This window comes from Leopardus geoffroyi, chromosome D1, assembly GCF_018350155.1.
Source record: "Leopardus geoffroyi isolate Oge1 chromosome D1, O.geoffroyi_Oge1_pat1.0, whole genome shotgun sequence".
NCBI classification, from domain to species: domain Eukaryota; kingdom Metazoa; phylum Chordata; class Mammalia; order Carnivora; family Felidae; genus Leopardus; species Leopardus geoffroyi.
The window spans coordinates 58,161,873-58,184,942 of record NC_059329.1 but is presented as its reverse complement, the minus strand read 5'-3'; the positions used below and the strand labels follow the sequence as shown (position 1 = coordinate 58,184,942).

At 47.4% G+C, this 23,070-nt stretch overlaps 1 protein-coding gene across 5 annotated transcripts; it reads left to right on the top strand.

Moving 5' to 3' along the window:
* Positions 1-1,727: 1,727 nt before the first annotated feature.
* Positions 1,728-16,976, top strand: PLEKHB1 (pleckstrin homology domain containing B1). Of its 5 annotated transcripts, none has more exons than XM_045484083.1 (8): positions 1,728-1,842; positions 4,547-4,622; positions 5,765-5,917; positions 6,498-6,600; positions 7,697-7,736; positions 10,353-10,457; positions 14,966-15,065; positions 15,637-16,976. In XM_045484083.1, exons 1-8 carry the CDS (start codon positions 1,825-1,827, stop codon positions 15,771-15,773), a joined length of 732 nt encoding a protein of 243 aa, XP_045340039.1. In that variant the 5' UTR covers positions 1,728-1,824; the 3' UTR covers positions 15,774-16,976. The 5 variants fall into 5 exon arrangements, with proteins under 5 accessions (XP_045340039.1, XP_045340041.1, XP_045340040.1 ...); XM_045484084.1 differs by lacking the exon at positions 1,728-1,842 and adding an exon at positions 3,164-3,313; XM_045484080.1 differs by lacking the exon at positions 1,728-1,842 and adding an exon at positions 4,383-4,406.
* The last annotated feature ends 6,094 nt before the right edge of the window (positions 16,977-23,070 follow it).

Sequence of the window (23,070 nt, the reverse complement as noted above, 5' to 3'; positions counted from 1 at the left end):
AAGCCGTGAGATCATGGCCTGAGCTGAAGTCTGACACTTAACTGACTGAGCTACCCAGGTGCCTCGGAGTTGTACACTTTAAAAGACCAAATTTTATGGTATATATGTCACTAGATTATTATGAAAAACCTTTCACATAACTTTTTACTTTCGATCAAATTGCACCTTAAAATAAATTTCAGAATTTTAAAACAGAGCTAGTGTGTTATTCGCATTATATCATACTGTCTTGAAAATATGAGTGGTAAATTTTAACTTGATGAGCTAGTTCACTATTCTCTAAACAATATATTATATGAACTGTTCACCCACTAGAGACATTTGAAATAGCCAAATACTTGTTCTCTGCCAATGGTTCTATGCACCACAGTTACAAGAGAAACCTGAAAGTTACTTGTTAGCTTGTTGGTCTCAATACATTTCAGTTGATTAAACAGTCTCTCAAAGCCAAGACTTTTGAGCTGGGACTCCTGCTATGCTTTCAGCATTTCTCACCTGTTGACCCACACTCTTTCCAACAGTCTACACAGCTCTGGAAATTAAAGACAATCTCAGCGGTAATCGTCATGGCTTCAGGGTCTATGAACTCCCAGGAATCACATGCAAAATGTGATATGTGTGTGCATTTTTTCCTGCCAGCAGAATCTACACTCTTTATCAGCTTCTCAAAGAGGGCCATTGACCAACATTTTAGACACATACGGGGCTGCATTTAGATTCTGTACAGGTACCCGTGGTTTTAGTTTGCCACTCACCATTCTCCTTTTTCTTGTCATAGCACCCCCTCCTTGGGAGGGTGGTGGAGGACTCGTTCCCCTGAATTACACACTGTTGCAGGAGAATCTTCCCTTTTCATATAGTTGCTAAATCCAGAGTATGTAATCTAGGAGCTGTCTGCCCTGTTCCCCCACTCCTCTATGAAGGACACCAAACAGCCCCTCACAGAGGGGAGCAAGGAGAGTTGGGGAGAGGGGCCGAATCCAGGTCTAGATTTCCTGAGGCCAGCTCCACCCTTTCCTTCCTCCCTTGCGTTCATCCTTCCTTTCTGCTTCTCCTTCCCTTCTCTACCACCTTTCTACCTTCCTTCCCTCTCTTCCTTCCTTCTTCCTGCCTTCCTTTCCTCCTCCACTTCCTTCTCTTCCTTCCCCTCCTTACCGTCTGTGTTCCCTCCCTTACTCTCTCCATTCCTTCCTTGCACCGTGAGGCGGATATTTAATTAGGAGAAGACAGGGGTGGGACTTTTCAGGGTCAGAAAGGCACTGTGGTTTGGTAAAGCTGGTTCCTGGGAATGCACGGAGACGTAGGAGCTCAGCGGCTAATAGGATTGGTCATGGCGAATCCTTCAGCAAGGCGCGCACAGCACGAAGGGGCGAAGCGCCGGGGTGGCTCAAGGTCAGGATTACAGAAATTCAGAAGCGAGAGAAAGCTTAAAGAGCCAGGCTGTGCAGCCAGGACTGGGGTGATGACACTGTCCAGCCAGGCTGGAGAAAGCAGATTTAGCCACGCCCCGACCGTGGGAGGAGGCCCGGCCCGCCCCTGCTTCGGGAATCTTAGAGATACTAGGCCAAGACCACAACCAAATTACCGATGATTTGTTACCTAATGAGCTGAATGAAGGTCAGCAGCTGAGATCAGTCCGGGAGGTTGGGGAGTGACTGGAGAGGGAGGACGATTTTTCTCTAGGATCTGTATGCCTCCTCTTACCTCCCCCTTCCGGCTCCCACTTGGTAGCATCTTCCTGATCCCTTTATCTCTTAAGGCGCTCAGGAAAATGACCCCCTGCAGGAACCTTCTGGGAAATGCTGCCCTGGCCGCCTAGGAACCATGAGTCCTGCAGCCCCGGTAAGGAACAGGTCTCTGGGACAGGAAGAAGGGTCCAGGGCAGGGTGGGTGCCCCTCTCAGACGGGGTTTAGGACCAAGAGCCCTTCAGGCCCTGACATCCCTGTTCTCTCAATGACATCCTGGATCTGCTCTTAGTTGGGGTTTGGTGGGGTTAAGCTATTCAGGAAATGATCCTGGAAGAGGAGCCCAGGTTGTAGATACAGAAACAATATTCTTTCTCCAGTTGGGCCTCCTTCAATCATTTTTGACTATGCCCTAGAGAGATCTTTTCTACCCACAAATCAAACCACCTAACTCTCCATCTTGAAACCCCCACCCCCAAAGCTCCAGTCACTATGTCATAATACCCAAGTAAGTCTTGAGCCTGTCATCCCAGGCTTCATGTTATGTCCTTGCAAAACCTGTAGCTTCATCCCTTTCCACTCCCCATGCCCTCCCCACCCCTGCACTGTACTTTCCAAACACACTGAAATACTGCATATTCTTTTGAACTTTCCTTTTTTAAAAATTTTTTTAAATGTTTATTCATTTTTGAGAGACAGAGAGAGACAGATAACAAGCTGAGGAGGGGCACAGAGAGAGGGAGACACAGAATCCAAAGCAGGCTCCAGGCTCTGAGCTGTCAGGAGAACCCGACACAAGGCTTGAACCCATGAACCGTGAGATAATGACCTGAGCTGAAGTTAGACATTTAACTGCCTGGGGCACCCAGCTGCCCCATCTTTTGAACTTTCTGATCAGTGCTCATATGATTCTCTTAGGTCTACCCCCTGGGAAACTACTCATCCCTCAAGAACCCTTTTTAGCCTCCTTGGGAGGACTTCCTGAACCTCCTGGGCAAAGTCAGACTCTTTTCTCCCATTGTTAAATCATACCCTGTGCTCTACTTGTGTTTCCATTTAGTCTACCCCACCAGACTGGAAGCTGGGGAAGGAAAGAGGGAAGGCCTTGTGAGATGCTCCTTTGTGCCCTCCACTAGCATCCAGAACAGTGCCAGGCACAAACCGAGTATTGAAAAAACGTGACAAGACTAGGAGCCTGGCTTACTTACTTACTACCTTACTTTTTTCTACAGAATGAGTTAATGATTCTTAGGAAATGTATTTCATGATAAATGAGTGCACAGATGTCTCGGCAAAATAAAATTGCAGGTGCATCTGCTCACCTGTGCTCCAGGTCAACACAGGGTTTCCATCCAGGACACGCCTTGTGCAATCCAGCTCTAGGGCTTCAGACTACAAGTCCCAGAATGCCTCGTGATCGCGCATCTCTCCCCGCCCCATCCCCTCCCAGGAGATGGGGCGGGACCTGGGGGCGGGGCCCAGGGGCAGCCAGGCCCGGGGCGCAGCCCGGGTATTGAAATGCCCCAGGCTCTCTGGGGCACACAAAGCGCAGGCGCAGCAGGTTGGGTAACAGCAAGCATCAAGTAGCGGCCGTTTTGGCAGCAGCATCCGCCACAGGTGTAGACAGGTGGGTGCATCAAGGGGAGGCTGGAGAGGGAGTTTGCACCTGACCCTCTTTGTCTGACCAGTGTAGGGCTTGGAGAGGGGAGGGAGTGGCAGGAGAAGTAGGGACAAAGCCAGGCCTTCCAGCTCAGGTGTTCCAGCTCTTGCTACGCAGCAACAGGTGTAAGCAGGTGGGGGAGGGGCAGAGCCACCTATTCGCAAGTAAGTCGCCCTCAGGAACAGAGGGACCCTGGATTCCAGTCCAAGCTCCATCACGTACACGGACAAGTCGTTTGCTGTCCCTCAGTTTGTCCATCTGTAAAATAGGAGTCAAGATTCTACCCATCCAACAGAGTTACAGTGGGGACAAGGTGACGTGGTATATAGTACATGCAGTGGTTTCAGAACTTGGCTGCACATTAGAATCACCTGGGATCTTTAAAAACTATCAATGCTTGCGTCCCGGCCCCAGACCTTCTGATTTAATTGTTATGGGGTATGACCTGGGTATTGAGAGTTTTAAAAGCTCCTACTGTTGTAATGGTTAGAAGCTGGGACTGCTGGGTGTGAATGCTGGCTCCTCTGTTTACTAATCGAGGGGATCTGCGTAAGTGGTTGAACTTCTCCAGGCCTGTTTTCTGGGAGTAACAAGGATTTTCGTGAGGTTTCAATGAGATAATAGACAAAAGCACTGAGAAGCATATCCAGCATATAATGCTCAGTCAATAATAGAAACTATTGAACTATTATTTTACACACTTTGTAAACGGCTCAGGTGAGATTCAAATGGGAGGGAAGCTTTTTTTTTTTTAATCATGAAAGTCCCTCATTCATTGTCATGATTCTAATATTCTGCGCCAACAGCATTTCAAATTCCCAGGGTTTCCAACATTGTTAACTGTTCCCCACTCCAGCCTCTACTTGCCTCATAGACACAAATCTAGAAACAGAAGCCAGAGAGAAGGGACATGGCAAATGTTATGGAGCTGAGATTGGAATCCAGGCTCCTGACCCCCACCCCCGCACAACGGGTGGCTGCCCTGCTGACCCCACGAGGACAGTGCTCCCATTATCTTTCTAGAGCCGAGAAGGAGAAGGAGACCGGCAGGCTTGCCCTTGTTTGTTTACTAACACTCCCTTAAACGTTTCCACGTTTCCTCAGTGGCTTCCCCAGGGAGAGCAGGGCTGCGGGCTTCTCTTTGGAGAGCTGCCCCGGAGCTGCTGATGAGGCTTGTGTGTCCTGTGAATCCTCCGACAGGTTCCGCCTGACTCCACCCTGGAAAGTCCTTTTGAAGAAATGGCCCTGGTGAGGGGCGGCTGGCTGTGGAGACAGAGTAAGTAACCTTGGGCCAAATCCTTGTCCATTGTGTACCTTGTCCAGGGACAGGGGTGAAGGAAGTGGCTTGTTAGGTGTGCCACAGTGAACCCTTGTCCCAAGAAACAAGACCCTTTTTACCCTTTCTCCTTTGTTTATACTCTTTCCTCTGCTTGGAGTGTCCTTCCTATTCCTGACTGCTTGGAAAATGTCCCCTTCTGGGAGAAGCCTTCTCTGACTTTTCCTCTAACCTCCACTCTGCCTCTGCTGTAGCACCAAGCTGGGTTAGAGGCTCCCTACACTGTTCCCAGTGCGTTATGCATACCTCTGTTATAGCACGGATCCCCCTATAATGTAACTGCCTTCATCTATGGGTCTTAGCACTCCCCCACTCCATACTGACCCCAGACTGTGAGCTCCTTGAGGGCATGGACTGGGTTTGATGCTCTGCATATCCACAGCACTAGCCCAGGGCTGGCCATGGAACGAGGCTCAGAATAATATGGAAACGCCTCTATGCTTTGGGATCTGTAAAGCCTTAAGAAGCTTCTTTATGACTTTGCCTTTTCTGTTAAGATTTTCAGTTGTAAAATGTCCAAAGGTAGGGCTCAGGCTTCCAGACCCACCTCTGACCAGAATCATGATCTGAAGAAGAGCTCTCCTGGGTTAGGAGTTCTCCAACACCCCATGACCCATTCTCAGTTCATTCAATTCAGCAAACACTGAACCCAGGTCCTGCTGGGTGCCAAGTCCAGGGTGGGGAGCTGTGGACACCCCAGTCTGGTAGAAGAGGCTGACACTACAGAAACAACTGTCACACAAGTGCAAGATAAGGGATTAGATGGAAGCTCAGGGTAGGAAGAGGCCTTTGCCCTTGAAACTTGGGGCTTGGCCTTGGAAGCCCCCAAGGAAGGAATCTGGTCATTCATTTACCATTCAACACATTTATGGAGCCTCTGCTATGTGTTAGGCCCAATGGGAGGCACTGGGTGAGCAAGGCAGAAAGAGGTTCTGCCATCATTTCAGGGGGTAGATAGACAAGAAAGGCATGTTATAACACTGGGGGCTGTGGGTGAGGGGATTCTGGGAGCCCGTCCAGGGCTCCTGCCCCCTAGCAGGCTCTGAAATCAGCCTGCCTGGCAAATGTGAACTATTGCACAGGTTCCATCCTCCGCCGCTGGAAGCGAAACTGGTTTGCCTTGTGGATGGATGGGACCCTGGGCTACTACCGTGATGAGACTGCACAGGACGAGGAGGATCGCGTGCTCATCCAGTTCAATGTCCGCAGCATAAAGATCGGCCAAGAGTGCCACGGTGAGAAGCCCTTTTCCCTCTGGCACTGTGACTATGTCCATGGCCCTCCCATTGTGTCTGTCTGATAACATCTGCATGAGGCTCTTGCCAGCTTCAGAGGGCTTCCATAGACATTACTTCTGGGTCTCTCAACTCCAACTCATGTGGGTTTGAATTAAGATAGCGGTTCCTTATTGAGTTCCTACCCTGTGCTGGGCCTGGGTCCTATGCTGGGGTCACAGAGGCAAGTCAGACAAGGTTCCTGCCCTCTGGGTGCTAGAAACTGGATAAAGATGAAAAGAGATAAGGAGGATCAGGGAGGTTAAGTGACTGGCCCAGAGTCACAGAGCAAATCTCCTCAACCAGGGCTCAGGCCACAGTTATAACAGGGTAACTGATAGATGTCTAACTATGGCAATAGGCAACGTGGAAAGGTTGAAAGGCTCTGAAGAGTAAAGCAGAATCCCAGAGAAAGTGTGTGAGATCAGAGGAGGTCGGCAATGGCCAATAAACAGGACCCGGAAGTCCGTCCCTATTCTTGTTTCTGGTTTACTGGGGCCTGTGCCCCGTGGAAACCCCATATGTGTGTGTCTGTCTCTAGATGTGCAGCCCCCAGAGGGCCGGAGCCGAGACGGCCTGCTGATTGTGAACCTCCGGGAAGGCTCCCGCCTGTATCTGTGCGCAGAGACCAAGGACGATGCCGTGTAAGTCCTCTCAGGAGAGAATAGGGAGAGATCTTGGGGAATGTAACCAGATGCCTCCTCCTCACTGGCCCTTCTGATTCCCAAAGTGTAGGAAGAGGGGACAAAGATCAGTCAACAGGGAAGAGGTTGGGCAGAGTGGATTTGAATGGCTCGTGGTGATTGGTGTGGTACCCAGAAAAGTCCTCACATCACCCTGTGATGGAACCCGGGACTATGGAGGGAGGAGTGGGCACACCGGCCTCAGGTGTGTGGTCCTTGATCATACAGGGTCGTGTATTTAGCAGGCTCTGAGATGAGCCCTCACTTGGGGGTGATACAAAGGAACAGACAACCCTGTGGCATCCGTAAAGGACCTCCCTTCCCACTGCCTCCTGAGGAGATGCCTTAGTGGGTGGCCTTTGATCTGAGGTGGAGACCCTGCCCCGCCTCACAGAGGCAGCCCACTGTGTTGCAGAGACATGCCAGTGTCCGATGCAGATCCACACTGTGAGGCCGGGTGTGTCTGCTTACTCACATTCTTTCCCTTCCTACCCTCGGGCCGAGGGGTCAGTAGGCCTTTGCATTGTAGGAGAGTGAAAGAGATGGGGTGTGTGGGAGTGGGGGAAGCTGAGCTCTGGCCCAACAAAGCACAGAGCCGCCTTGTCCACCCTAGCCAGGTGCCATGGCAACCAACAAAGGCCTGATTGTCCTGTGTCCACTCGGCCCTCACAGGGCTCTGGGGTCAGAGCGTTGGGGAACTGTGTGTGTGTAGGTTTGGGGTGTGGAGGTGAGCTGCAGCTAGAGAACCAGCCCAAGCATGCCAGAATCCGAAGGCCCCGAAGAGACCACCCAAGCCCAGCTGTCTAGTGTCTAGACGGGGAAACTGGAAGAGGGGAAGACTGTGGACTAAGAATGAAATAGGAGCCTCCAGCTCAAATGAGGGCTCTGTCTGTGTGACTGGGGTGGGAGAGGGGTTTTGTCTACCCAAGGGGGTTAAGGGGACCTCCCCCCTTTACAAGAGACTGGGGCTGAGGCTGTGTTGAGGACGAAAGTCTTAACAGCTAGGGGCCCAATCTCCCAAACTCCCTCCTCAAGGTCTGATGGGTTTGCTTTGCAGAGCGTGGAAGACGGCGTTACTGGAGGCGAATTCTACCCCGGTGAGCCCCCCATTCCCTCCTTTTCCCCTCCTCACCCCTTCCTGCCATGGAATCATGGGTGACTCAGACTCGGTCTCCACCTGCCAGGAATTCTCAATTCCCATAAATGTGAGTGAATAGGCTTGTGTGGACTCAGAGACTGTGAGTCCAAGTGTAAAAGGACAGAAGACAGACAACTGGTGCTTGGAGAAGAGAGAGAGACTGTAGGGGGCGGCATGTAAGCTGGGGCAAAGGAACTATCTTTTATTGAGCAACTATTATGTGCTAGGTGTGACACAGGTGCAGTTCCACCTACTCCTGACAACAGTCCTGTGAGGCTGGGATTATTATTACCTCTCTGCAAAGAATAAGATTGAGCTTCATTCATCCACACAACAAGTATTTACTGAGTTCCTACTATATTCAGGCACTCTGACAAAGGGCAGGGATCAGAGGTGAACTAAGTAAAGAGATGTTGGCCCTGTTCTCCTGGATTCAATCTAGTGGGCAGCCGGGTGTGAGGAAGCAACTAATCACACAGTTAATGATTCTATTGCAACGGTGGTAACTGCTTTGACAGAGATGTGCACCGTGCATTCAATGTGTGACCACCTTGGTGGCCTGGTCCAGATGGGAGTTCAGACAAGGCTAAAGATGAGACCCTGAAGGATAAACAGAAATTGACTGTGTAGAAGGGGTGGGGTGGGGTAAAGGGAACAGCTTTCCAGGCAGAGGAACTGCATGTGCAAAGGCCCTGAGAAAGGGTAAGACTTCAGTAAGTTTAAGAACAGAATGAAGGCTGGGGCAGCTGGAGCTTAGGAAGGGAGAGCAAGGGAGAAGGAGGGTTGGCAGGGCCAGGCATTATGGGATGTGTTAAGATGTTGGTTTCTGCTAAGAACACCAGGAAGTCATTGAAAGCTTTTAAGCAGTGGGATGATATGAACAGATCAGACCAGATTTGTGTTTTAAAAATATAGTCTGGCTGGTAGGTAGGGAATGGCCTGTAGAGGGTAAGAGTGGATGCCAGGAGACCAGTTAGAAGGCTGGGACAGAGTCCTGGTGACTGGCTGGAGGTCTGGTCTAAGGCCTTGCTAATGAGGATAAGACATATTTAGGAGGTAGAGTCAACAGAGCCTAGTGATTGATGGAGGTGTGGGTTTGAGGAGCTGCCCTAGGCCCCCAGCTCAATGATAGCCAAGCTTGGCCTTGACCCCATCTGCCTGACTCCACATTGTGTGCTTGCTCCTTCTATGTGTGGTGCAGTGGAGCCCAATCTCACCTAGAGAGACTCTGCTGGAAAGTAGCAGAGAAGACTGGATTGCATTTAGAACCCTTCTTAGACATGCACCTGCTGAGGGCTGAGCATTGTGCTCAGTACCTGCCATCAGTTATATCATTTAATCTTTCAACAGCTCCGGTAGGGCTGTACTTTTAGTTCCATTTTACAGATAGGGAAGGTGAGGTTCAGAGAGGAAGTGACTTGTCCAAAGCCTCATAGTCTTAAGTCATCGGAAGAGCCTGTATTGGAGCCTAGGTCAGTGAGATTTGGAGGGAAGGGCATTACTGGTAGAAAGAACTGCATGAGCAGAGGTGAGGGGTGAGATGTGCACGTGTGTGTATGTGTGTGTAAGTGCCAGGAGTCTGTCCTGGCTGGACGATAATACATGGAGGGAAAGAAATGGGGGAAATGACCTCTGAGGAGCATTGTGGGGAATGACAAAGGGCATTAAGAAGGGGGGGACTTGGCCAGACTTTGGGGAGCAGATTCAGGCTTCTGGGTGGAAACTGGATTAGAAAGAGCTGGAAGTGAGGAGGCTGGAGCAGTGGTCTACAAGGCGGAGACACCCTGTTGGCTAACCTGGCTCTGAGCTCCAAATTCCCCATATGCAGAGCAAACGAGTCCCACCCAAAAGAGGCAGAAGGAGGTGAGGGCTGACCGTTCTGTTCTGCACTCTGTGACTCTATGAAGCTGCCTTGTTCCTCCTCTGCCTGTGCACCTTCCTGCTGCTCTGCTTACCACAGTCTCTGCTCTGACCCTCTACTCCCCCTCCCACTGTCCGCCGTCACACACACCTGTCTGATCCCAGGGCTTGCTTGAGTGGAATGTGTTTGTGCCTCAGTCTTTGTACCAGTGTCTGCTTGTCTCTGAGTGTTCACGCCTGTGTCCGTGACTTCTCTCTGTTCTGTGCCTATGTAGGAGTGACCTGCGCTTTGTCCCTCCATGTCCTGCAGATTTATACCCCACTCTGGACAGAGGCTCTTCCAGGGAATATAGGGCCAGGGTCACAGCCAAGGACAAGGCTGGGAGGCCAGTGAAGGGGAGGACAGGTGGGTGGGAGGGCGGATCAGAGTTGTTCTGTCCTTTCTGGAGACTGAGAGCCTCAGCAGCCTAAAACCGGTGAAGGTGGGCTAATTATGGAGGGACACTACTGATCCTTCTCTGGGTAACTTTGGCAAAGTGTCCCCCTCTGAGCCTCCCTCCATTACCATGGGCTGAGGAGGAAGAGGACCACTCCTTCCACTGCCCAGCTGGTGGAGGGCTCAGGTTGGGCCTGTTAAAAACTGAGTTTCTCCAGATGTAGAGGGCCACTGACACCTCCCTCCCTCCCCCTTCTTGGGTTTCTGTGGCTTGAGCAGGCCCCAACCGGAGCCACCGTCCCTCCCAGGAGCCGCCGGGTTTGCCCCAAGGTCAGGTGTGTGACCCGCTCGTGGAGCCCCTGTAAGGTTGAGAGGCGGATCTGGGTAAGTGCTGGCTCAGCCCTCCCTGCCTCCATTCTGGTCACAAAGATGTGCCTCCAAAACTGGGCCCAGTCACATCCCTTCTCTGCTCACAAACATTACATGGCTACCTATCACTCACAGAACACCAACCACAGTCCCATTCTCAAGGATCCAGCCTGAGATCTCAAGGATCTCATGTCCCATTCTCTCAGGATCCAGCCTGAGCCAATCTCATCTACCACATCCCCTCATCCCCTGTGCTGTAGCTGCTCCTCCAGCTTCCCAGCTGCACCAGACCTCTTGCCTCTTCCCAGGCTTTGCAGATGCCGTTCTCTCTGCCGTGAAGACTCTTAGTTTCCTTATTCCTCTGACAAACTGATGCTTAGCCTCTAAGAGCCACTTCAAAGGCTACCACCTCCTCAGGGAGGACTTTCCAGACCTCCAGGTATCGTCACTCCCTTCACAGTCTGCTGCACTAATGCTTAGTATCATCTTATTAGGCCTCTTTCAAGTCCCTTTATTTCGGTCTCTATTCTCCCATGAGACCTGGGACTTCCTCCAAGGCGAAGACTGGGTCTGATCAGCTCTGCCTCTATGGAGCCTGGCTCAGTGCTGGGTATACAGCAGGTGCTCAATGAGTACTCGGTGATAGGGACAGTCTGTTTTGACCCTCCTTCTTCCCGGTGCATGGAGCTGGGGCACAGGTGGGCCTCAGGCAGTGTTCACCGAATGAGCAAATGAGTGAATGACTAAAGGGAGGAAGGAGGAGTGAAAAACCTCTGTTAATGGCATCACTGTCACATATCATAATTTAGTCCACATCTGTCTCCCTTCCTCCTACCCCAGAATTTCTGGAAAGCACGATTGGGGGATGAATCCTATCTCTGTCCCAGTGCTCAGCAGGGCATGGGGTGGGTACAGTGGGGGCCTATCTTCGAGTGCTGGTGGTCTTATAGTCAACTGTGAACTCCTTTTCTAGTACAGTGGTGTTTGATGTGGCTGTGAGTTAGAATCACTTCAGGACTTAAAAAAAAAAAAAAATCTAAACGTTCATATCCTACCTCTGGATGCTCTAATTTTGTAGGTCTGGAGTGGGGCCTTGGAAATCTGTGGTTAAAAAAAGTTATTCAGGTAATTCTGATGTGCAGAACCACTGAACCCAGAAGGCTAGGTCTACCTAGGTCCAGGTGCATAGACGTGGCTCAGTTGGATTCTCACTGTGCCTTGGGAGTGGGCATTGTAGGAAAGACATTGTAGGAAAGACTATCCCTATTAACAGATGTAAAAACTGAAGCTCTGAGAGGCTACATAACTTGACTGGGACACTTGATTCTTCAGTGGCAGGACTAGGATTCCCATCCCAGCATTCTGAGACATCCCCCCTACCCAAATGAGGATGCAAGTTTGTTTAAAGATTTTTTTTTTAAATGTTTATTTGAGAGAGAGAGAGAAAGAGAGAGAGAGAGAGAGAGAGAGAGAGAACACAAGCGGGGGAGGGGGAGAAAGAGAGGGAGACACAGAATCCAAAGCAGACTCCAGGCTCTGAGCTGTCGGCACAGACCCAGATGCGGGGTTCAAACACACAAACAGTGGGATCATGACCTGAGCCGAAGCCAGACGCTTAACCGACTGAGCCGCCCAGGCACCCCAAAGATGTAAGTTTGTTTAAAGTGGGGATGCCTAAAAATGGGGTTTAAAAAGCTGTAAACCTTATAACAACAGCTTTTCTGAGGGAAGGGAATTTATTTGTATGTGGCCTCCTGATTGGCTGACCCTGCACTTGCAAAAGGGGCTGGGCTTGCAGAAAGGGAGAGGATCAGGGATCAAGCCCTTAGGTTCTGTCCCTAAGGTCCCTGGAGGATCCTCTGCCTCGTTGCCAGGTAACCCATATGAGTTTACCTCTGGGCCTCCCAGACCTAGAGGGTAGAAACAGGTGCCGCCAAGGGGCATGAGTTGGTGTTTTCCATTCTCTCTGAGGCCAGATGAGGCCACAGGCTCACTGTGCAGCTGCCGTGCAGATACAGGCTCTAGATCCTAAAGTCTCTACAAATGAAAATGGGGATCTGAGTGCTTGGATCTCTCTAGACCCTTCCAGGCATGAAGCTTAGATCCTGGCTACTCACCACCAGAAAGCTCTATTGGATCACTTTTAGGGAAGAGCACAGTGAGGGAAGTCACTTGAGACTGAGCGTTGTTTGAGCCTACTGTGTTACCCTGAAACTGGTCATTGTCCCTAAATTGAGGCTGGACTTAGAGCTGGGTGACCTTAGTTCAGTCTGGCTCTGTATTTGACTCACTTGAGATAAATTCAGTACATTAGGCAGCTATCATGTTCCAATGAGGCCTAATTAGACCCCCTTGTGGGTCTCAAGTCTGATGGGAGAGACACACACTCACAGGGATACAAACAATGACACTGCAGAGTGACTGGTGCTGTGATAAGGAGAGTCTAAGGGCTAAGTCTGTTCTCCCAACAGAACCTGAGGTTCAGGGAGAGTAATACTTGGGTTCAGTCTGAAAGATAAGTTAGGTAATTGAATGAAAAATGGGAAGAAAGGCATCCTCATCAAAGAGAAATGGCATGGAGGGGTGCCTGGGTGGCTCAGGAGGTTCAGGGTCAGGCTTTGGCTCAGGTCGTGATCTCATGGTTTGTGAGTTCAAGCCCCGTGTCAGGTTCTGGGCTGACAGCTCAGAGCCTGGAGCCTGCTCTGGATTCTGTCTCCCTCTTTCTCTGCCCCTCCCCTGCTTGTGCTCTGCCTCCCTCTCTCAAAAATAAATAAACATTAAAAAAAAAAAAGAAAGAAATGGCATGGAGATTTGAAATCACAGGTATGTATTTAGAGAAACCCCCTTTACAACCAAATTTCTTGAAAGGGATGTCATGACATGTTGATTCCATCCCTTATTTCTCAACCATCCTTCAACTCTCCATAGTCTGGATTCTCCCCCCAACCACTCCTCTGAAAAATGTTTTTTCAAGGTCATCCACAACTTCCAAGTTGCCAAATCAATGGCTTATTATTCTCTTGGCACTGGCCAAAAGGATGGACAGAAGAGCATAGTTAGAGGATAAAATCATGAGACTTGGTGGCTGGTGTGATATGGAAGACAAGCGTGTGAAGATGAGAGTGCCAACCTGATGCCTTGGTTTGAGTACGTGGTAGTGGCATTTAGAGAAAAGCATTTGTGGAAGAGCAGGTTCAGGAGATAGAAAGGTGATGAAATCCCTTCGAGATAGGTGGAGTTTAAGACACCTGACTTCTAAGAGGAGTTGGACCATTCAGGGGTGACACCTAGTTTGAGAGAGATATAGAGTAGAAGGGGGCTAAGAAGAAGGAGCCAGGAGACTAGGGGATCTTGCTCCCTCTCTAGGTCTACTCCCTCATGGGTAAAATGAGGGGCATGGATTAGGAGTTTCTATTTAATTCAGCATATATTTATTGGTTCTTGCTATTCACTAGATCCCGTATGTAACAGAAATTAATCAGAGTCCATGTCTATAAGTAGCTCACATTTGGGGTACAGGCAGGAAAGTCCAGGAGGAAAGATAGCCCATAGAGAACTTAGGAAGAAAGAATTCTTTCTGAAACCAAAAGGGCTTCCTGGAGTGGATGATTTCTGAGTTAGGCTTTGAGGGGTTGATTCTAATGGAGAGACTGCTTTCCTCCCTCAGAGAGAGAAAAATGACCATTCTTCTCTGAGCCTCCCACCCCCAGTTCTGTGGTAATGTGGAGATAATAATGCCTGCAGTAAGGATTAGAGGAAGTAATACATATGAACACCTCCCTCAGAACCTGGTACATGGTGGATGCTTGATAATACTTTAGTTACTTTCCATCCATCCCCTCCTTTCTTTTCCTTCCTCCCCAACCTTTTACTTCCGGGCCTGGGGGCTGGCCAGGTGCCCTACCCAGTGACTAGGAGAGTAGAAAAATCCATTGGCTTTCTCCAAATGGGACCATTGGAGAGCAGCTAGCAAATATTAGATTACATAGGGAAGTTGGGAGCCATGGGGAATTTAAAAATCTATATATTTTTAATGTTTATGTGGAGAGAGCACATGAGCAGGGGAGGGGCAGAGAGAGAGAGAGAGAGAGAGAGAGAGACAGAGAGACAGAGAGACAGAGAATCCCAGGCTGACAGCACAGATCCTGACTCGGGCTCGGGGCTCAAGCTCACAAATTATGAGCTCATGACCTGTATGGAAATCAAGGGTCCCACACTTAAACAACTGTGCCACCAAGGTGCCCCGCTGTGGAGGATTTTTGACCAGGGGAGTGATAGGTAGGAGGGTAGAGTGAGAAAATGGGATCTGGATGTAGGGGCTAGCTACAGTTTTAGAGGACAAGGATCATGGACCATGTGGGGAGGCAGGCCTTTCTCCAGGAGCTTGCTGGTTCCTGGGGATCCATTTCTAACCTTGAAGAAGTGGTTTTGTAGGCCCAGAAGAACCTAAGCAGGGTGTGGTGGGTAGGGGCCCAAACCTGGGCCAGGGAGTTTCTGGGCAGTAACCCAGTGGGGCTCCCCAGGTGCGTGTCTACAGCCCGTACCAGGACTACTATGAGGTGGTAACTCCCAATGCTCATGAAGCCACATACGTACGCAGCTACTACGGACCGCCCTATGCAGGTAAGTCTCCAGCCTGGCCTGCCCCCTGCCCAGATCCAGCCCCAGGCCCCTGCAGCTGGGACAGAAACCACTCTTGTGGGGACCACGGATTTTTCCAGGCGGTACCCACCACTGGGCCCTCCCCATCCCGAGACTCGGAGTATCTCTTGAACCAGTGTACCTCCACACTCCAGAACTGACCTCACTTCTCTAGACTGTCTGACCAGCAATACCCGTTTCTGAGCTGCTGGCGACCCCTGGTGGCTAACGCGGGAGCGGCCGCCTCCTTCCGCCCCAGGGGCTGGCGGTTGGGAACGCCCATCCTCTGATGTGGCCTGGAGGTTCTTAGAGATACTGGGTTTCCTTGCTGTTCCACTCTAGCCCCATGGTCCCAGCAGATCCAAGGCCTGTAAGCCCTGGAGAAGGAGTGCAAGTCCTTTCCGCATCAAGGCCTCAGTTTCTCCGATTGAGGTGCAGAAGAGTGGGCTCAGCTCTTTACCCTGGGTTGGGCATGAGTCTAGTGGGAGGAGAGGAGTGAAGATCTCTCTGCTCCCTACTCTGAAGTCCTCGTCCCTCACCGCTCTCTCCACAGGCCCCGGCGTGACGCACGTAGTAGTGCGGGAGGATCCCTGCTACAGTGCGGGCGCTCCGTTGGCCATGGGCATGCTCGCGGGGGCCGCCACAGGTGCCGCGCTCGGCTCGCTCATGTGGTCTCCCTGTTGGTTCTGAGCCCTGGGACTGGGAGTGTGGACCCTGCGCCTAGACCAACAGACCCCTTTTCCTCCTTGACCCCACCCTCCACGATTTAAGTCCTGCTGTACTTCGGCTCCTTCTTCTCCACTAGTCCCCCTGGACTTGGATCATCCATATCCCACTCCCCCACTCTCACCCCTTGCGTTGCAAGAAGCTATCATCCCAGGCACAAACATAGCTCAAAATCCTTGTATCTATTGCCAGACACCCCAGACTTTTGTTATAGACACATATAGACATGGTTCCCTCCAATACACTAGGACACAGAAAACGACTCATGTGACTTAAAGTTCCCAGGTACTGGAGACGGAGGAGTCAGGTTTTTTCCTCCAGCACCTCCATGGTTGCTGGGAAAAACAGAAGTAAACAAACACTTGACAGGACAGTTATCAATCCTTTGACACATGAGGGTAAAGAACAGAAGGTAGGCTAGGAGTAGGGTTGTTGCAAGAGTGCAGAGCAATGATTATCATGGACATGTCCAAGGAATTAAAAGTTCATTTAGGCTGGGGTGGGGACTGGGATAAGATCATGATGGCCCTCCAGGCTAAAGAGCTTGCTGGGTAAAGGGGAGATGTGAGCTTTTTGGAGGGAAGTTTCATGATTGCGCCTATAATGAATATATTGCCTGTTAATACTGACACATACTGAAATCCAAAACACTCTCTGAGGTTAGCCCCATCCTTCCCACTATCAGCTTCCAGGGTCCCCTGTTCCTTCAGTGCTCAGAAAACACTTGTTCCCCATGTTAGGGGTGCCTGGGGCAGCAATTGAGTTGAACCTGGGGTCCCCTTGCTGGGGGGCAGATACGCTCTGTTCAGGACCTCCAGCCCTAGGATGGTGCTTCCATCAGGAAATGCATTCTTGGTCCCCAGGAACTTGGCTCTCTGTCCATAACTGTGGCTGTCACCATCTTAGGCTTTGTCTCTTCCTTCACTCTGGGGGAGATGGCAGTGTTCACCTCTAGGGCCTGATCCAGTGGGAAGCCCCATGTGTGCCTCCCTGTAAGTGGCCCAGCAATCTCTCCGTTTGGCATCTTTACAATTTCCTCTCCCACCCTGTCCTAACAGAAGTGCTAACATTCCTACCCAGTAGCCAGAGTAGCCTGCTAAAGTTCCCCTGTAGGTATGGGCTCTAGTGGCCCTGCTGCAGAGACTAATAAAGATATGGTTGGCTCTAGCCCTGGCTCTGGCTCTGGCTCTTTTGTCCACCTCCCCCTCCCCGCCATGGTACTTGTCTCCCTGGGACTCAGCACCTACTTGTGCCTTCTTTGGTATAGTAAGAAGAGTGTGTGGATTCTGAGGGCAAGTAGAACTAGAGACAGCATCTTAGCTGAGCAATTTGGGGCAATTCACTTCACCTGTCTGGATCTTGCTTTTCCCATCCATAAGGTGGTAGGTTGAAGTTGGCCATGCCTGAGGGCTCATAAGGAGAGGCTGCCTCAGCATGAAAAGATGGTCAACATCGCTCCTCATCAGGGAAATACAAATCAAAACCACACTCAGATACCACCTCACACCAGTCAGAGTGGCTAAAATGAACAAATCAGGAGACTATAGATGCTGGAGAGGATGTGGAGAAACGGGACCCTCTTGCACTGTTGGTGGGAATGCAAACTGGTGCAGCCACTCTGGAAAACAGTGTGGAGGTTCCTCAAAAAATTAAAAATAGATCTACCCTATGACCCAGAAATAGCACTGCTAGGAATTTACCCAAGGGATACAGGAGTACTGATGCATAGGGGCACTTGTACCCCAATGTTTATAGCAGCACTCTCAACAATAGCCAAATTATGGAAAAAGCCTAAATGTCCATCAACTGATGAATGGATAAAGAAATTTTGGTTTATATACACAATGGAATACTACATGGCAATGAGAAAGAATGAAATTTGGCCTTTTGTAGCAATGTGAATGGAACTGGAGAGTGTTATGCTAAGTGAAACAAGTCATACAGAGAAAGACAGATACCATATGTTTTCACTGTTATGTGGATCCTAGGAAACTTAACAGAAGACCATGGGGGAGGGGAAGGAGAAAAAAAAAAAAAAAAGGTTAGCGAGGCAGCTAGCCAAAACATAAGAGACTCTTAAAAACTGAGAATAAACTGAGGGTTGATGGGGGGTGAGAGGGAGGAGGGGGGGTGGGAAGGAGGGAGGGTGATGGGTATTGAGGAGGGCACCTGTTGGGATGAGCACTGGGTGTTGTATAGAAACCAATTTGACAATAAATTTCATATTTAAAAAAAAATTAAAAAAATAACTATAAAAAAATAAAAAAAATAAAAGAGATGCTGCCTCAGGGTGTCTGTCATCTGAACTAATGAGTGATCCAGGCTGTGCCCTGTCTGCTGAGAGTCCAGTGGTGTTGAGGTCTTTTCCAGTAGGTTCTTATCCTTCTAGAGTTGAATCAATGAGTTGGTCTCAGAAAGCAGGTGGTCAGGGAAGGAAACAACCATCTTGCATCAGACCTTTTGAGGCTGCAAGTGACAGAGACCCCCTGCTCAAACTGATTCAAGCTAAAGAAGGGAAAGCATTGGGTCATATAACTGAGAAGTCCAGAAACTGCTTGGTGCAGAAATTCAGTGTCCCTTAGACTTTGTTTTTATCTTTATAGCCACTGGGCTTGCCCTTTCAGAGGCTTCAGTGATACTCAGCAGCTCCAGATCAAATGCCCTTCTGGTTCAAGTCTAGCCAAGAGAGCTTTTCTTCTCCTAATAGTATGAATAAAAGTCCTGGGACTGAAGAGCATTATCCCAAATTGGGTCCTGTGGTCATCCATGAGTCCATGGTGATCTGGAAAAGATGATCTAAAACAACAGGGCTTACAACAGGGGTGGAGTGGTGTCCCAAAGAACGTTTAGGGCACTGTTGCCCAGAAGTAGGATGGATAAGTGGCAAAAACATCAGGTGTCTGCCCCAGCCACATTCCTAGAGACACCAACTTAGAGGGAGACATAAACAAACACCAGTGATTCAATGAGATGAGGTAAGTGAGGAACATGGTACAGTGCGAGCTCTGAGAAGAGGTGTCCAACTCTGCCAAAGGAAGTGGGGAAAGATCTGGGGCAGGGATGAACCTTGAAGGCCAAGCAGGGAAGGGAGGGAGAGCTTTCCACACAAAGAACACATGGAAGAAATGGCATGAGCAATGGCCTCAGAGGACTTTGGTCTTGAGAGCACAATGAAGTTCAGCCTGATGTCACAATCTATTTCATGGTGAGGAGGGATGGTAGATGAGGCAATATTATAGAGAACCTCCCACAGCTGGGTTAAGTGCTCTTCTTTGTGTCCCTACAGCCTCACGACTACCATTTATCACCTTGATGAGACCTGGTTCTTTCCACTCACCCCATTGAACAGGGCAAGACAAATGGATGTTTCAGATGTAGTTTGCTTCAAAATCTCTCCACTAATAGGATTGTGGCATGAATTTTTTATCTTCCAGCTGTCCAGTAGACAATTGTTCACATATACATTAAAACAAACATTCTCAGAAAACAGTCTGACCTGGAGTTGACTTATGGACCATATCTGGCTCACACATTCTTTGGTCAGTACAGTGGTTTTAAAAAGTTTTCAATTAAGGGGTACCTGGATGGCTCAGTTGGTTGAGTCTCAGCTCAGGTCGTGATCTCATGGTTCATGAGTTCGAGCCCTGCATCCAGCTCCCTGATGTCAGCGCAGAGCCTGCTTCAGATCCTCCGTCCCCCTCTCTCTCTCTGCCCCCTTCCCCGCTTGTGCTCTCTCGCTCTCAAAAATAAATAAACATTTAAAGTAAAATTAAAAAGTTTTGAATTAAAATGTGATACCACTACACACCACCTAAAAGGCTAAAGGTGAAAAAGACTGACAACATTAAGCAAATGGAAGTCTCACATGACTGTAAACTGGTACAACTGCTTTGGAAACTAATTCGTAAAGACAAATACATGCATACCTTATAACCCATCAATTATACTCCTAGGGTACACCAAGGAGAAATGCGTACATATGTTTACCAAAAAATAATAGGTATAAAAGTATCACAGAGGTAGTGGAAAAAACTTAAATTCTAGAATAGGTGGATCTATGGTATATTCCACTCACAAAATGGAATACTGTTCAATGAAAATTACCCATAAGTACATGTAAAATTGAGAGTGAATAAAAAAAAATAAGGAGTGAAGGGAAAGTGGGAAAATAGAGTTATACTATGCAAAGTTTTCTGTACTTTATGGGAAGTAGTACAATATTGACTTAAGTGTATGCTGATAAGTCAAAGATGCACATGGGAAGAAGTAAGTGTTGGCGAGGTTGTGGAGAAAAAGGAACCCCTGTGCACTGCTGGTGGGAATGCAAACTGGTGCAGCCACTGTGGAAAATAGTTATGAGGTTCTTCAAAAAGTTAAAAATAGAAATACCCTATGACCCAGTAGGCCCACTATTGGCTATTTACCCAAAGAATACAAAAACACTAATTCAAAGGAATAGATGCACCCACCCCTATGTTTGTTGCAGCACTGTTTACAATAGCCAAACTATGGATGCAGCTCAAGTGTCCATCGACAGATGAATGGATAAAGATGTGGTACATACACACAATGGAATATTACTCAGCTATAAAAAAGAATGAAATCTTGCCATTTGCAACAACATGGATGGAGCTAGAGAGTATACTGCTAAGTGAAATAAGTTGGCTAGAGAAAGACAACATGATTTCACTCATATGTGGAATTCAAGAAACAAAACAAATGAACAAAGAAAAAAGACAAACCAAGAACCAGATGCTTTAATTACAGAGAACAAACTGATGCTTACCAGAGGGGAGGTGGGTAGGAAGATGGGTGAAATAGGTAAGGGATTCAAGAGGACACTTATCAAGATGAGCACCAGGTGATGTATGGAATTGCTGAATCACTATATTGTACACCTGACACTGATATAACACTGTATTACTTATACCAGATTAAAAAAAAAAAAAAAAACACTTGAAGAATTAACAATCAGTCCTTCTCAAACTTTTCTCAAAAAAAAAAAAAAAAAATTTAAGAGGAAGCACTTCCTAACTCATTCCATGACAGCAGAATTACACTGATACCAAAGCCAAAGATAATACAAGAAAACTACAGACCAATATTGATTTTAAAATCCTCAAAAAACTACTAGCAAACTGAATTCAGCAGTATATTGAGAAGAATATACACAATGACCAGAAAATACACACAATGATTTATTCTCAGAATGCAAGGATGGTTCTACACATGAAAACTGATCAATATACTATACTAATTAGTAGAATAAAAGGGGAAAAAACCCATGATCTTCCTAATTGATGCAGAAAAAGCATTTGACAAAATTTAACACGTTTTTATGATAAAAACACTCAATAAACTAGGAATAGAATTTCCTTAACATGATAAATACTACATTTAAAAATCTATGGTAAATATACTCAATGGTAAAAGACTCAAAGGTTTCCCTTAAGACTCGAAAAAAGACAGAATGCCCACTTTTGTCACTTATATTCAACATATACTGGAAGTTGTAGCCAGAAAAATTAGTTTAGAAAAAAATAAAAGGCATCCATATTGGAATGGAAATAAAATCAGCTGTTTACAGATCGTATCTTATTACAGTTGACCCTGAACAACACAGGTTTGAACTGCATGGGTCCACTTATATGCAGATTTTTTTTTCAAGAAATACAGTATGGTACTGTAAAGATACGTTCTCTTCTTTATGATTTTAAATCTTTTCTCTTGCTTACTTTATTGTAAGAATACAGTATATAATACAAATAACATACAAAATATGTGTTAATTGACTGTTTATGTTATTGGTATGGCTTCTGGTCAATAGTATTTGTAAAGTTTTGGGGGACTAAACAGTTATATGCAGGGGCACCAGGATGGTGTTCAGTCACTTGAATGGCAGGCTCTATTATTTTGGCTTAGGTCATGATCTCATGGTTCATGGGATCAAGCCCTGTGTTAGGCTGCACGCTGGCAATGCCAGAGCCTGCTTGGGATTCTCTCTCTCTCTTTATGCCCCTCCCTCTCATGCACTCTCTCTAAAAAATTAAACATTAAAAAAACCAAAAACTAGTTATACATTTGTTTTCATTTTAATTCTGGTATAGTTAACATACAGTGTAATATTAGTTTCAGATGTACGATATAGTGATTCAACGATTCCATACATCACCCAGTGCTCATCACAAATGCACTCCTTAATCCCCATCATCTATTTCACCCATTCCCTCACCCACCTCCCCTCTGGTAACCATCAGTTTGTTCTCTATATTCTATTTTTGTTTTGTCTCGTTTTTTTCCCCTTTGTTAGTTTTGTTTCTTAAATTCCACATATGAATGAAATCATATGTTGTCTTTCTCTGACTGACTTATTTCACTTAGCAGTATATTCTCTCTAGCTCCATCCATGTTGTTGCAAATGGCAAGGTTTCATTCTTTTTTTATAGCGGACTAATATTCCATTGTGTATATGTACCACATCTTTATCCATTCATCTGTTGATGGACACTTGAACTGCTTCCATAGTTTGGCTATTGTAAATAATACTGCAATAAACATAGGGGTGCATATATCCCTTTGAATTAGTGTTTTTGTATTCTTTGGCTAAATAGCTAGTATTGTGATTACTGGATTGTAGGGTAGTTTTATTTTTAACTTTTTGAAGAAACCTTTTACTGTTTTCCACAGTGGCTGCATCAATTTGCATCCTCCACAAAAGGGCTCCTTTTCCTCCACATCCTTGTCAACCCTTATTGTATCTTATATGCAGATTTTTGACTGCACAGGGTCAGTGCTCCTAACCCCAGCATTGTTCAAGGGTCAATTATATGTTAAAAACCCTAAACATTTCATACAAAAATCGTTAGATTTAATAAATTTAGCAAAGTTGCAGGATACAAAATCAATGTAAAAATCAGTTGCATTTTATAAACTAGCACTGAACAATCCAAAAAAGAAATTAAGAAAAAAGATTCCACTTTCAATAGCATCAAAAAGAATAAAATACTTAGGAATAAACCTAACAACCAAGGAGGTGAAAGACTTGTATACTGAAAACTAAGACATTGCTGACAGAAATTAAAGGCGTAAATAAATGCAATGTGCTTCAAAACTTACTACAAAGCTACAGTAATAAACACAGTAGAGTACTAGCATTAAGGAGAGACATACAGACCAATGGAATAGAATAAACAACCCAGAAATAAACTCCTACATATGGAGAATTGATTTTCAACAAGGGTGCGAAGACCATTCATTCAAT